This window comes from Pygocentrus nattereri, chromosome 8 (assembly GCF_015220715.1).
Source record: "Pygocentrus nattereri isolate fPygNat1 chromosome 8, fPygNat1.pri, whole genome shotgun sequence".
Taxonomy (NCBI): Eukaryota; Metazoa; Chordata; class Actinopteri; order Characiformes; family Serrasalmidae; genus Pygocentrus; species Pygocentrus nattereri.
Window position 1 is genome coordinate 16,926,694 of NC_051218.1, and position 16,179 is coordinate 16,942,872.

General features: G+C 38.4%; 1 protein-coding gene across 5 annotated transcripts in view; it reads left to right on the forward strand.

Moving 5' to 3' along the window:
• frmpd1b (FERM and PDZ domain containing 1b) overlaps positions 1–16,179 on the forward strand; it is a 43,203-nt gene that overhangs the window by 9,966 nt on the left and 17,058 nt on the right. For all 5 annotated transcript variants that reach the window (XM_037540527.1, XM_017704060.2, XM_017704059.2 and 2 more), the window contains 3 exons: positions 2,458–2,598; positions 10,357–10,464; positions 12,312–12,475. In XM_037540527.1, coding sequence (XP_037396424.1) covers positions 10,361–10,464; positions 12,312–12,475 — 268 coding nt within the window. In that variant the 5' untranslated portion in view covers positions 2,458–2,598; positions 10,357–10,360. The remainder of the gene's footprint in view (positions 1–2,457; positions 2,599–10,356; positions 10,465–12,311; positions 12,476–16,179) is intronic.

Sequence of the window (16,179 nt, forward strand, 5' to 3'; positions counted from 1 at the left end):
TCAACTGTATTTTTAGAAAGCACAGCTGTTTAACGGAACTGGGGGCAGAGTACAGCAGTGAGATCAGTGCGCATACAATTAGTTTGTTTGTATTTTCTTTGCCATTGACCAGTTGCTGATGAATGTGCTGTGGCACAGAGCTTTTGCTGTATTGCGGACGTTGCCTACTGTACTCTGCACTGCTCAGCTCTTTCTCACACTCATTCCTCTCCTTAGCTCTGTTTTTCACACCTTCCCCACCCGTCCTGCCCTCTTCTGACACCTTTCTTACCCCGTTTCCCCAGGACTCATGCTGCTTCCACTGTTTTTTCTCTTTCATTCTTTTCTTTTTTAATAGGCTGTGCTATAAAGCATGTTTTACCATTTTGTTCTTGCCTCTTGCCGCTTTTCTTTCAGTCTTTACTCAATGCTTTATTTGCTCTTTCTCTGTCAATGCCAGGATTATTTCATCCTCGTTCTTTTCCTTTCTCCCTGCTTAATAATTTCTAATTCTTCTCCATAGCTCTCTACAACCAACCTGTAAGCTGCTTTTAAATCTCTTGACTTCACAGTGATTCGATTTTTTTTATTTTATTTTAGTCTTTTGGAAATTAGCCAGTGTACCACGAAAACTTGAATTACACCACGATTCAGTTGAGAATCATTTAACAGGCAGTAAAAACTTTTTTTTTTTAATGTTTGAAAGTAGACCATTGAAATGTAGCGCATACATTACTGAATGTTTTTATAATCTGTTGTAATTAATTCCAATGTTCCAAAACAAATGCAGCTGAATTGAAACTTACAGGTGCATTTTACGCTATTATTACACTTCTCCCTCTCATGCTGTTTGGCTCTCTGGGTTTTACAGTTGAAGGATGGGACAGCAGTTCAGTGGTGCAATTCAGTGGCTGCCATAACGGAATTCATTATTCATTCTCCCTGCAGTCTGCACGAGAGTTACAGTTAGCCTAGATTAAAAAGAGGGGAGGGACTCCAGAGGAGGCTTCATAAGAGAGAGAGAGAGACAGAGAGAGAGAGAGAGAGAGAGACAGAGAGAGCAGGCCCTCTGAGCTCTGGGATTGGACTTGGAGCTCAAAAATGCCCAAAAATGAGGTCCATGAGGAGAACAGAAGGAAAGTAGAGCCAGGTCCCTGAGGAGGAAAGATTGCAAGACTTCTGGACCAGTGAGGGATTTTACTGCAGGAGATAAATACATTGCTGCGAGGCTGTCATTCGAAAACTCTTAACCTTTTTGCTTTTTAGTGTTTATCTTTTTTTTTTTCTTTTCATGCCATTTGTAAATGTCCATTGACCTATTCATTGTGTGAATGTTGAAAGGGTCACTGGCCAGAATGAAAAATGTAGTTATTGCTACATCTGTTCTAAGCGTGCTTGTTTTCATATTACAGCAGTGCCAGAGTAGTCTATAGATCGATATTTCCTAGTTTAAAGACTAGAAAAACACCCTTCTCATGATGTATCTTGAAGGTAGAAGGACTCCAAAGCTTTGCAGTGGATAGTTGAGGGTGGGCTGTTTGAATGTTTTTTTGCTATCTGGCTAATTCTTCAGCTGAATTATTCCTTCAACAAAGAAAAATAATTGATGATCAGTTCAGGTTAGCACTATATCACGAATGCTAGCCAGCACCACACATATTTATTGCCCTCTAGACAAGCAATCAGGAACATCATACTGGTCTGTAATGTATTTGCATGATGCATGATGGGAATAATAGGGAGAGAACATTCCCGGATGAAAACATACATACACACACACACACACATCTACTAGTCCGTTTGTCCTTCTGGGTCATGGAGAGAGCTGGAGCCTGTCCCAGCAGTCATTGGGTGGAATGCAGGATACAACCTGGACAGGTCACCAGTCCATTGCAGGGCAGACAGACAGCTGAGGGATGCAATGCTAGACAATAATAATACAACATAACCCAACATCATTAAATGGAAGTTTTAGGCCAGAATGCCTCTTTAATGATGAATGTACCAATAGAAATAGTCTAAATTTGCTTGGAATTGAACATCATTGCATCAACATACATTCAATTTATGATTTTTTGCTTTTTCCCGTTTCTGAGATATGAGGTCTTATTTTTGACAGCGAAGATATTCTGGTTAATATTTTGTAGAAGAAGTAAAACCTTCAGAAAGAGCTCCATGTAGTAGATCATAGGACATGAAAAGGCCTGAAGGAGGAGATGCACATCTAGGTCACAGGGTGGAAACATTACTATTCATGTGCAAAGTGTTAAAAGAATGTTGCGTGACCATAGTCCTAGTGGCACCTTTTCGAGAAGTGGCTAGAGCCATCATTGCAGGACTTTCAAAACCCTGACCCAAAAAAATGACCCCCTATTACATCATTCTTTTCATCACAACTTGAGAACATGCCTTTTTAGTGCACTATATTTTCCAACCACACACACTTTTGTTTAAGATTTTTCATCCTCTGCCTTGCAGATCTCAAATCTGATTGGTCCTGATGGTTGTAAAGGCCCTCCTGCGCTACCCCTCAGCCAGTGCATGCAGGAAGGATGTGAGAGCCAGTCAGATTGAGGAATTTCTGTGTTTTGAAGTTTTTAAGGCACAAATCACTCCCAGGTAAGTATAATCATGTGTAATAACAATAATTGTAGCAGTCAACAGCTGAGCAGTGAGATGTGCAATTATTGGCTTATCTTTAGAAATAAGAATAAGAAAGACACTAACATAAACCTTGTAGATGATCAGAGATGTTGATGATCAGAGATGTTTTATTTGTTTGGGGCCCACTTGTACTTTTTATTTTAAAATACTTTGTCAGAATACACAAAACCATGTAGTTTTACATAAAAAAAAATTATTTAAAAACTAAAGTATATAGCATCTTTAGCATCACTGTTATGGGGGAAAAGAACTTTTCTATATTTTTATTGTTTTTCTTTTTTTTTTTTTCTTGGAATCTTGTAACATTAACTTAAATTAGAATATTTTCATTTTGGAGGTGTTACCATTTTGGAGACAAGGATTTGGAGACAATGTCAATAAAAAATATTCCTTACTTTATTTGTATTTAAGAGGTGGCAGTAATTCCTGAGTCCACTCAAGCTCACCAGGTTGCAGATATACTTTAGACAGGGCATTGCAAAAAGCCACTTTTCTGCAGATGCCGCAGTTGCGGATGTTCTTCTGATCTTTTTATTTGGAAGTTGCTGTGGGGCAAACTCTGCAGAGTCAGTCCTTCAGGGACGCCAAGCCACCACACAGTTTACAAACTGAAAGTCCTTTATTTATATATCAGTTTTCAGAAATTGAATTGATGGAGACTAAAGCGAGATATAGTGCCAATACAGTCAGCCTACTCTAACAAAGTTGTACTTCTGTGCCATTTAGGTCAGCTACAAACTGCCGCATGCCATATAGATCAGTTGAAATCTGCACCAAATCATTCAGTGCACCAAGCAAGTGATCATTCATCCATATGTGATATGTAAGAAAACATATACACTAAACTCTGAATTGAGATTGCAACCAGTCCACTGATACACAGTCAAAAACACATCAAAAAGTGCATATAGGTTGAGAAATGCTGTGCCAGTATGAAGATGCTGTCTGTGCTAAGGTAGATGCGGTGCCAGATGATGCTGCGTTCTCAGGGGAGAGAGCTATGCAGCTATGCAGTATGGCTTAGCAGGTATAGAGTTTCTGGCGTTTGCAGTAAGAGACGGAAAATAGAAACAAAATGTGACACTGGTGCATTTAAAGTGATTTGAGGATAGCCTTAAATAATTAAAAGAAGGATCTAATATTATAAGGTCAGGCATTCTGTCTGCTATTACAATAATGCTGTTAATTTCTTTTTTGATATTTTAATCCATTTTGAATTTTTTTTGTAATATGGAGGTTGTAATATTAGGGAATTAGGGGTGGGAATCTCCAGGCACCTCACACCTTAAATGGTTCATGATGCATCTCAGTATATCTGGATTTTTGATTATTGTTATGATTTCACTCCTATTTCATCATTAATAAGTAGAATGAACTAGGAAATCCAAAACACAGAAAAAGTCATGGTTTTACTGATGGTTTTGCCCTAATGATAGTCCAGATTTAAACCCTATAGATAATATTTAGTCTCACACTAAACACAAACTAACTTGGCAGTGCTTTCCAGCTGTTTAATGCCATCAATGCTGAGTGTACAATATTGACTCTTATCGATTCTTTCTTTTTGATATTGATTCTTTCTGTAACACATATATACAGCAATCAGCCATAACATTAAAACTACCTCCTTATAGGTGCATTTTGTAGTTCTACAATTACAGACAGTAGCTTGTCTGCTGCTGGTTAGTTTGTGTTGGTCATCCACTTTCATCAGTGGTCACAGGACGCTGCCCACAGGATGCTGCTCGCTGGATATTTTTATTTGGTGGACTATTCTCAGTCCAGCAGTGACACTGAGGTCCTTAAAAACTCCACACTGCTGTGTCTGACCCACTCGTATCAGCACAACACGCACTAACCCACCACCACCACCACCACATCACTGTCACTGCAGTGGTGAGAATGATCCACCACCAAAATAGTACCTGCTCTGTGGTGATCCTGTAGAGGTCCTGACCATGGAAGAGCGTGGTGAAAGGTGTTTAACAAAGTATGCGGAGAAACAGATGGATGCAGAGCTCATGTAAAGATCTGATTTATAACATTTTGTGAATTGATTCAGAATTTTTCAAAAGAGAATTCAACTTTTTTCACACCCCTAATTAACATAGACTAGATTAGAATTAGGATGCTCTACTAGTACAGTGTATTAGTACAGTTTCTATGCTATTACATGCAGCAACTATTCTGCTTTCAAAAAACCCTGTAATGGTAGCATTCTGTAAAAAAAAAAAACCCACTGGGACCAAAGTGCTTCCTAACAAAGAGGAATCATTTGACGTACTTGATGTACTATCATTTTTACTGATATAAAAATTACAAATAAATCTGCCTCTAAGGTCTAGCATGAATGTGTATGATGGCAGGCAGGCAGTAAGTAAGCAGAATATCTCATTGTGTTGTGTTATAGTTGTTTTTCAAATGAACCATATCACTATGAATTGCTCTGTAATCATTTAATGTTTTAGTATAATACTTTTGGCTTTGGGATACAGACTGATTGCTAAAAACACAGATGCAGATTGCTAGTGCTTTTTGGTGAAGTTAGTTATGTGAGTGGTTTGCTGTGTGTATTGTAGTGATTGCAAACCGCAATAGAAAAGCTACAGAAGGACTGCATGGAGCATTAATAGAGTAATTTATTATTAAAGTGCTTCACTGCTATTGGGCTGCTTGAAGATTGGGCTAGTGACTGTAGCAGCAGTGTGTGTAGTAGAGTTTAGCTGTGATTGTAACGGATCAGAGGGCTCTATTGGTGAGACTGCTGAGTGTGGGTGTGTGTCTGTCTGTCATGACTGCAGCAGAAGAAGAGAGAGCTCATGTATTAATGGATGAAGCATTTGGAGCCTTTCCTTTGAAATGTCACCTCAGACAACTTAATGAGTCCACAAGGACACTGGGGGTCTCAGCTGATTCAGCAATACACATACAAACACACACATTCACATGTACCTACGTGTATGCTCAGATAGGTGCTCAGAGATGTGGCGCGCATTCAAAGATGTAGATATGTACTACAGTTCAAAAGTGTTTCGCTACTATGTGATTAGTTTAGTGCATCTGTTGTTACTTGTTATCTGTTTTTGCTTTAAAGTGGCAGTTGTACACAGTATGTGAAGTTACACAGCAGATTTTCAGGCTTTGGAACATATTTACTCCAAAACAGTGGGATCTAACTGTGATAAACATTTTGACTTCAGTGTAAAATTCTAAAATATATTTTCAAAAACAAACAACATTTGAAAAAAAAAAACACTGGAAAAAAGATGTACAGTTGAAATTTAGGGACAGACACCTCCCGATAGAAAGCGCCCTTAAAGGAGGATTTTGACATAGCTTATTGCCCTCTCAATTAATGCCATGGGCTTAAATAGATTATATCAGTATTTATTCATTTATTACAGTTTGAACTAATTTGATGGATTGGTCTATAAAGGGGAGGATGGCTTTTTACACTGTAAGGAGCACAATTACACTCTCTCTCTCTCTCTCTCTCTCACACACTCACACTCACACACACACACACAAACACTGATCCAAAGATGTGGATTCCTTCATTATGAAGTAGGATAGCAATCAGCAAGTGAGTGACAGCAGCTGCCTGTCTCAGATCCGCTCTATCCGGATCAGTCTGGATCAGCATGGGTGACGAAGTGGCGCCCTGTGGACTCTCTCAGGGAGTACAGTTTAATCCTCTAATGCTCACCCCCCACACACACAGACACACACGCATACTCATCATACTCCATTTAATGGTTTGAACTTGACCTAAGGTGTGTGTGTGTGTGTGTGTGTGTGCGCGCATGTGTGTGCGTGTGTGTGTGTGTGTGTGTGTGTGTGTGTGTGTGTGTGTGTGTGCAATACAAAGATGTCTCTAATGTGCACTGAGGAAAAAGGTTTGTCGGGCTGTTTGTATGTGTGTAATCATGTGTTCATGTATATTGTGTGTTTTTCTTGCACTGACTGCTTCAGAGATGTGCTGTAGTGTGAATGAAGTGCTTCAGCAGGTGCAGAATTGAAGAGGGATTTGAGTGAAGCTGCTGCTACTGTTTAGGGTTTAGTGCTCTGATTACAGACTGGATTGATCAAGTTTATCATACGTGCTGCAAAAGCCACAAGCTGGATAATCCCTGTAGATATTTAGCAGGTCATTCTCAAGTGCTGAAGTTTCTTTTTTCTTTTAATGCAGTAATACAGGAATCAACATCAACAATACTAATAAACGTAATGGTGATGATGAAGGGTATGATGATGATGATGATGATAATTACTATAAAATTAGACAATACAGTACTTTGCAAAAGTCAGAGACCATACATCATTCTTTAATGCCCAGTAAGTATTACTTTATTCATTATTAGAGGATATTTATAGGAATATTAGATAATAAGCTTGCATACGGAAGAGTAAAACCAAAAGAAAAAAAGGGTTCCCAATACAAGAGTTCAAAAAATGTGATAAGTGATAGAGAAAATGGGACTAACAACCGTGCAAGCCCCACTCTCGTTTCAGATCTGAAAAAATCCACAGGTGTTTCTTTCGTTGTGAGAAGACAACTCAACACTATGCGACTGAAATGTTTAGCTGTCAAGAAGCCCTTTACTGAGAAAAGAATAGACAATAAAAGTTGGCAAATCAAGCAAAGAAGCTGCTGGTATTTTCAATGGACTGACCATCTCAAAGTCCACACGTCAAACTAATTGAATGCAACCAACTTCTGCGACTGAACTTTGGAGGTGTGGAAAGGTATCTCTGCAGATTTCTTTGAAAAAACTAAAAGCAAGTATTCTGCAAAGAATGAAACCTGTAATAAAGGCACACTAAATGCTGAAAAATGTTATAACATATTTCATAGTTCTGTGTAATCTTCTGTTAAGTATGATTTCTGCTTTTTGCTTGATGCTGAAAAATGAATAGCTTGTAGTCAGTGGCTGTTCTGACTTGAAATTAAATAAATAAAATGGGGTCTCTGACTTTTGCTATAACAACAGCAGCAAAACAAAGATAAAGCAAAAGTATTCAAAGACTGTCTACAGGAGTCAAATGAAGAAGGGACGTTGTGAGAAAACGTTTAGGGTGGGCTTTGAATGTGGAGAGTGAAGAGCAGACTCAGAGGGACTGTGGAGAGTTCTGTACTTCAGGACGCTAGAAGATCTACCCTGAGAGAACCTGTAATGTAGGAGACTTTGTACGTTCTCCCAAACAAACTGTTCAGACTGACACTTGAAAATGATGAAGCTGGATGCTGATGTCAGCTGCCAAGACACTGACCAAACACGAAAGGAAGGAAGCTGTGTGGGTTTTTTTTGAATAATCATGAATGAGCTCTTTCTTTCTGCTTTCCCTGCTGCTGCTCGCTCTCTCTCTCTCTCTCTCTCTCTCTCTCTCTCTCTGCCTCTCTCTGTTTGCTTGAGGAGTTCTGGACAGGGCTGTTTGTTCTCCTTTATACTCATACTCTCCCTCTTTCATGCTTCTCTCTTTCTCATACCTTTCTTTTCTCATAATCATTCTCTTTTTCTCACTTTCTCTGTTTCTTTCTTACCTCTATTTCTCATACTTTATCTATTTTTCTTGGTTTTTTTTCAGCCTTTCCTACCACTTTTCTCTCTCTTTCACCCCCCCCCCCCTCTCTCTCTCTCTCTCTCTCTCTCTCTCTCTCTCTCTCTGCTTCTTCAATTTGCTTGAGGAGTTCTGAACAGGGTTGTTTGTTCTCTCTCTTGCTCATACTCTCTCTTAAATACTTTTCTTTTTCTTTCTCATACTTTTCTCTTTTTCTTTCATACGTTTTTCTCACTCTTTCTCTCACTTCCATACTTCTCTATCTTTTGTTCTTCTTTCTCTTTCTTTCTCTCTCCCTTTCTCTTTCCTCTTTCCTGTTTGTCTTTTTTCTCAATCTTTCAAACCACCTTTCTCATACCCCTCTGTCTCTGTCTCTGTCTCTCTCTCTCTCTCTCTCTCTCTCTCTCTCTCTCTCTCTCTCTCTCTCTCTCTCTCTTTATGATTCAGTGCATTTCTATAGATGGGGCGCAGTCTTATCGATCAGTTAGTTTAACTAGCACATTCATCCATCATATTTAATCAGATCGATTCTTGCAGAGTCCAACCTGACCTAAGTACACAGGGCAAAGGTTAAAGATGTATACACACACACACACACACACACACACACACACACACTTACAATGATAGTAGCTGTGTAGCTGTGGTTTGCAAGAGTGCTGAAGGCATTTATCAGTGATGCAATTGAGGCTGTAACAGCCCCCCTGTGTCTCTACTCACTGCTGAGAATGTCTTATCACAGCACAGTGTGTGCGTGTGTGTTTGCGCGAGTGTGTCCATTCTTACTGCTAAGACACCATTGACAATGCATGTGTAGGAAAATGTGCGTGTGCGTGCATGTGTGTGTTTGTCACCTTAGGGTTGAGAAATTTTTTTTTTATTATATATAATACTAAATGTGTGTGTGTTTGTGTGAGACTGTACCCCTGGTTGTGCATGTGTGTGTGTGTGTGTGTGTGTGTGTGTGTGTGTGTGTGTGTGTGTGTGTATAGATTTTCCTTGTAGTGCTGTATGTGTCTGTTCATGTCTGCAGTGATGTGTGTTGTCCTCTAAATGTCAGATCTTGTCTTGTCTTGTGACTGTGCCATTGCTATTTACATATATGAAGTCTTATACGTAAGAGAGAGAGAGGAGTAGGAGTTCTATATGTAATTGTAAGGAGGTGAATATGTTCCATCTTGTATATAATGTATTATGATATGTATTTTCTATCCTGTCTAGCTTTGAACTAATCCCTGAAGATGACACTAGAAATGTGCCAATATAGAAACTGTGTGCCAAAGCTGACATCTGATATTTTTCACAGTATTGTGCAAAAGATTAAAAAAAAATGAAAGTTCTTAATTGAGTTTAATTAAAGTGCTTAATTAAATTAAAATTTGCTGTCATAAACATTAATATTAGAAATGGAAATAAAAAATGCAGATAACATTAATATAGTAAGTTTCAGACCTCATGACATTCTGGTATTAACTGTATTAATACAGTACAGGGTTTGTTAAACTTTCACTAAATTAAATCAGGTGTGCTGTTCAGAATTTGACAAATCTTTTCAATGGCATTGTGGAGAAATCTGGACAGATGGTTGTCCAGATAAATGGTTTTGAACAATTTATTCTGGTTTTAAACAATACTTTTGCAACATACAGTACCTGCCGATACATAAACATTTCTAAAATGTTTCTGACCTGTTTTTTTCCAAGCAGTTTTCTACTGATACCATGTTATTACATGAGTCCAATCAGTTTTTGAGTATGTAATATATTTATTCACAGGTGATAAAACTGAACATATTAAAAAAAAAATCAAGTATGCTCAAATATGTCAAAACGCGAGGGATGCAAGTTGAGCAATTTTAATGGGAGGCCAATGACTTACTAATAAAAACATAAAAAGATTAAAAAATAAAGCTCAGTGGTAATCTACAAGGCTGGTATACCATCATTTGGCATGGCAACATCACTTCATTATTTGTACATCACAAGGGTGCATTATGTTCATTATTTGCATACTAATCTGTCAAGAACTTAAAATTACAGTGGTTTTGAATTTATTGTACAGCATAAATTCCTCATCATCTCTCTCTCTCTCTCTCTCTCTCTCTCTCTCTCTCTCTCTCTCTCTCTCTCTCTCACACTCTCTCAAATTTTCTAGTTAGATGGAGGAGAGAGAGAGGAGCAGGAGTCGCTCCCCACGTAGGGTCCGTCGAGTGGAGCAGGTTGTCGGGAGATGGCTGCGCCGCTCACGAGACTCCCTCAGCAGGTACAGTTCACACACATACACATAAAAACGCACACAGTTTGTTTCTGTGAGTTGTGGGGACATTACATAGACATCCATTTCCTGGAGATTTACCCAAACTTTAACCATAACTACTACTAGCCTACTAACCCAAATGCTAACCTTACACTAATCTTAAAACATGTCTGTAAGGTCTGCATGCAATGTAAGGTCTTCGTGATGTGGCATAAACCTGCTACACACACACACACACACACACTGTTCTGGTAATTTCAGATAGTCTTGGATATTTAAACAGACAGTTTTCCAATCCAACATTTTCTTTAACCCTTTAAACTGCAGGTGCCTATAGGTCAGTTCCTTACAATCACTATATCACTAACACTTTAGCACGTTACTAACTTACATTAGGTGTATAGTAGGTACTGAATAATAGGTCTTAAGGTTAATAACTGAATACAAGCCTGCCGGTTAAGAGGATTAAGTTTACAGACTATAATCAGCCCTTTCACTCAGATCTTTTTCATTACATTTCACTCCACGTTCATTTACATGTGCACATTTCTTTACAAGTACAAGCACAGAAAGAAGGAAAATAAATCTGGCATGAACAGTTGACCCTGCTGTGTAAACAGAGTCCTGTTAAATTTATCTTTGCTTCTGTTTGCTGTTCTACAGTACAAGGTGCTAATAATTTGTCAAATCTGTCTGCAACTATATATATTGTATTTGTTTTGTTTGTTATGTTTGCAAATCAGCTGCATTTATCTTACACTCTTAGGCAGTTACACAGCTTGCTGCATGCTCTGTGCTGGGTTCAGTTCTTGTGTGCAGTGACCCCACAGCTGACAGAGCTGCCTGTGAAATGTGCATACACTACCTTACATCATGTCACACCTTTAGGGGCAAACACATTTGTTCGGTGGCTGGTCATTCACCTTATTGTTATATAATAACTCTGATAAGCCCACATGACCATAATAAGTCAATGACTAGCACATTTTAATGTAGTCACGAAGAGCATGTGGGAATGGTGCAGGCTCATAATGAAAAGTGCATTGTACAAGATAATAGTAAAGCATTGTGCAAACTGTGTGCCTACCCACTGTGTGCACACACTTGCTTCAAGCTGCACTGATTTGTGGGTGAAAAAAATGGAATTTTTTTTTTACTTTCAGCATTTATGAGATATAAAAAGAAAGTTTTACTAACCATGGTCCTCTCAGAGTTAGTCTTTCTTCCTTTGAGGTTAGTAACTTCTGGTTTTTTTTTGATGACATTTTATGTTTCTACTGACTTCATTTTAGTACATTTTTACTATTTAAAATGAAAAACAAGCCACATAAAAAGAATTTAATTAAATATAAAGTCACTGCTGTGAAATGCTGTTTTCATGTATAATTATATAAAATAGAATAAAAGAAGAATCACCCTTGTTTCTGTTAATGTACATATATAGCATACAAATAGAAATACAAAGATGTCGACTTTTGTGGTTTATTTTGAGGCTTATTTTAGGTCATTTTCATTGCTTCAGTTGAGGGACACCGTTAGACACCGCAGTGGCAGAACGATCTAATTAGGCAATTTACTTTTGTTCAATTTTATAGCTAATTGTATCTCATACAGTAACAGAAATCACATAAGCAAGTCTGTTTGATTTTACCTGACCACTTGACATGCTATAAGGCAAGAGATGATGATTGAGGTATGCAGTCTGCTTACTGCTAATTTTCATAAATAACCTTTCATTACTTGCAGTCTGGATTAGCCTTGCAGCTGTTTAGTGACCAAGACAAATGCCTTAGTGCTTTATAGGCCTGTTTTTGTGTGAGAGCTGCACTCTGTACATCTGTTCTGTTTTAAAGGGAGCGTATTCTGGGGGACAGGAAGTCAAGTCGCTCAGAGGACAGTGGTCAGCAGCATTTTCCAGTGAAGGAGACAGTGGAGGTGATCAGAGACGCCGTACTGGACTCACATGGCTTCACCCTCTCCACACAGCTCCCCCTGCTGGTCAGGGATGTCACTCCAGGTACAAACCAAACTCTCAACTTCAGCAAACCCCTGTTGGTTGTGAACACATCTGCAGACTCTCTTCCATGTTCAAAATTATGGCTGGGTATTGCCATTGGTATTAGCTCCTTATGTGATAGTCAATACATTACAGTATTGTAGAGGTGTGACAATACTGTGACATATTTTCAGCTTCAATGTGATTCTGAGATCAAGATTCAATTCGAATTTGGTAATGTATTAAAAATATCTTGATTCAGCAGCGCTCTAATTACAGTGGAGTCCAAAAGGAAGGAAAATCAGATTTTTTTAAAACCTTGAAATAAACAAAAGAACGTTTTAGAATCTTGAAATATTTCAGACAAAGTAAAGTCATGACAATTGAAATAAAGCAGAAATATTCAAATTTGTGCACTGTTGCTAGGCCTCTCTATTTAAGCTCAAGCAAAATGATGAAAATACTACAGACTTGATATTCTAGATTTTAGATATTTTTTATGTTTATATATTTATTTATTCATTTTGAAGCGCATGTTTACACAACTCTCAGGTGGACTTTGCACGAACCTGGGAAGTCCATGCCAGCCTGAGTGTAGGTATAGTTATTGCAAAAGGACCAAATACTAAATCATTTTGAAATTCATGTAAACATTCACTCAAATTGTTATGATGATGCTGTAATTCATAATGAAAAACACTGTATTAAATAAGAAAGAAATGCAAAATAGAAACATTTTCACCAATGATCTCAGACTTTTGGAAGCTGTAGATCGATTATATTAAAAGCAAAAGACTGCAAAGTAGCATGTCCTTGTGCAAAAGAGCGAAATTAGAAAAACATGTGTAACTGAGCTATAAACAATACTACAGATGGGATACACCCAGATGTGAAGTTTTGATCAACGACTGTGCTTTTCACAAAAACAAATGGAGCAAATTAAGTCAAGTATCACATATGGCCTCAGGAGCATATATCAGCAATATTTTGAAGAAAATTGCATTCTGATTTTATTTTGTCCACTCATATAGCGAAATCAAAGTGCACTGTTTTTTAAATGGAATAAAATCTTTCTTAAGGTCAAATTTTCACAAATGCAATTATTCACAGTTAGTTATTTGAATTAATAGCCTTATAACGTAAAGACGAATAAATAAATGTTGGACATGGAAAGTATTAATGCAAAATGATTAGTTAGTGTTGATTCAACAATTAATTGTACTATCAGCGCAGATCTAAATCCTGCCGTCTCACCTTCACATAGGCAGCACACCAAGCACTCTGTTTCACTGGACAGTGCATATGTATCTATCATAAATTCTTCTGCCTTTCTGTGTGAAGCAGCCAGCTCTGCCACATCAAATCAGGTTCGCCCCCTTTCATTAGTAGGGTTACAGAGAGAGGAATGAAAGGCCGAGGGAAATAGAGCCTCTTTTACTCACTGCTGTGACTCACTCTGTGTGTGTGTGTGTGTGTGTGTGTGTGTGTGTGTGTGTGTGTGTGTGTGTGTGTGTGTGTGTGCGTGTGTGCGTGTTGCCTGTCAAGTCCAGAACCAAAAGGATCTCAGTGGGCAGAGACATAGCCACCTGCTCCTCTTTCATTTATTTAATTCTTTTAGATGCAGGTGCACTCACGCAATGCTGTGCATGCACACGCACTTTCCTGATTTCCTCCACTGCTGCATATTTGCCCTGTTCAGTGCTTTTAGATCTTTAAACAAAATCTAGTTTTATATTAGACAAAGAGCCTTATCAAAACAAAAATAAACAATCATTTCATTTTATGAGAACGATACTAGTTGTCCTTTAGTCCGAGGGTGTTTCTGATCAGGGGTAGGGGCGTGATGACATGACACTTCACTCTCCTGGCAAAAACACCCAATTTGGTTTAAATGGCTTATATCATACCAAATCATACCATTCAGTTCTCCATCCGTACTGTCCATATGTGGAAACTAAGCTGCTAAAACAGCTTTCTGAATTCATTGTTTCTATGATGTCACAAAAAAACAACATATTTACATCCATACGCTTATTCAGCATACAGCAGTTCAGCCCCACCGATTCACGCTGAAGTTATGAGGAGTGTTTTAGCCTTTACTGCTTTTGGAATAAGGCACAGTACAGAGCGGCCAATCAGAACTGAGCTAATTTACATATATCAGTCTTAAAGGCAAATAACAAAAATAGCTCGCTTATCTGAGGATAATAGTCTTGCAAAAAATAATTATCATTGATTTGGGAACATAAAACCACACTTAACCCTATAAGTGGACCTTAGGGGTAAAATAAATGAAAATATATGGGCCCTTTAAATTGGATTTACAACACTAACATTGCAACAAGCTCATAATAAATAGGTGCAGTCTTCATGACCAAATGCTTATGGCTAATAAACCATTTTAAGTTGTATTTTCAAACACAAATGAAATAAAAGTTCTCTATTTTCTTTGAGTATTTCAGTGACTTTAAATAGGCAGAAATGGGCACTACAGTATGTATTAATAATCCCATCAAGCCCCCAGTGAAGTATGGTGGTGGGAGCCACAATATGGGGCTGCTCTTCTGTATTGTCATAAAATGTCATCAAAGGACACCTGCATGAAGCAATGTACTAGAGCAAATGAGAGGACAATTTTCATCTCACCTGCCCCCCCAAAATAAATAAATAAATATGGGGAGAAATAGTGTGTCCCAACTAGACAATGACACCAAACACACAGCCCACATAGCTCAAGACTGGTTTCTAAACCGTAGATGTCTCTGAGATGTAGTTGACAACAAGTTTTGCAACAAAGTACTGATGTTGTAAATCTTGTTTTAAAAAATTAGGATGAAAAAATTCATTCAGTTCATTCGTTACTTTTTTATTTATAATTAAAAGTACAAAGTTAGAAGATGTGTAAATGTGAAGGGGAAGTGTGGTAGATATCGAGATCAAAAGTGTCTGAATATTTGTTTCTCTTCACTGTAAGATGCTTAAGTTAGAAAGGCTCTCAGTCGTATATGCTCCCTTGCGCGCGCACCCGCTTTCTCACTGTCAGAGAAGCAGTGTGCTGACTTCTCTCTTTCTGCAGCAGAAACAGCTGATAAGAGCCCAGAGGGAGAACCTTACTGCCCTGCAGCCTGATAATTACAGGCTACTGCCAGAGAGGGGGGGAGAGGGGGGTAGTCTAGAGCAGAGATGGGGAGAAAAGGGGGGGAGAAAGAGTAGAGGAGAGAGAGGGAGGATTGTGTGTGCTTGTTGTCATGTTAAAAAGGGGAGGAGAGAGAGAGAGAGAGAGAGAGAGCGTGTGTAATCTGGCACAGAAAGGAGGTTGGCCTTGGCAGGGTAAAAAGACATCAGGGATGGAGGGAATGTTGTGAGGGCAGGAGGGCAGACTGTGTGTGTGCGTTTGCATGTGTGTGTATGAGAGAGAGGGAACATGAGTGGCCACTCTTCTGGCCTGAGGACAAATGTGTCTAAAAGACTGCCCAGTACAGAGAGGACAGCAAGTCTACAGGATTCTGTCCATTCTCTCAGCATGTTAACTAAAAAACAAATGTTACTTTGTTACAATACATGATTTGCAATATTCACATATTGTTACTGTCCAAAAACACTCACAATAAAAAGATCTATTTTTATTTTTCTATATCATTTGAACACAGCAACTGTCAACATTGTGTACATTAACTTGTATTAAAACTGACAAACATTTCGCCTTTTCCTGAGAAAGTCACTAT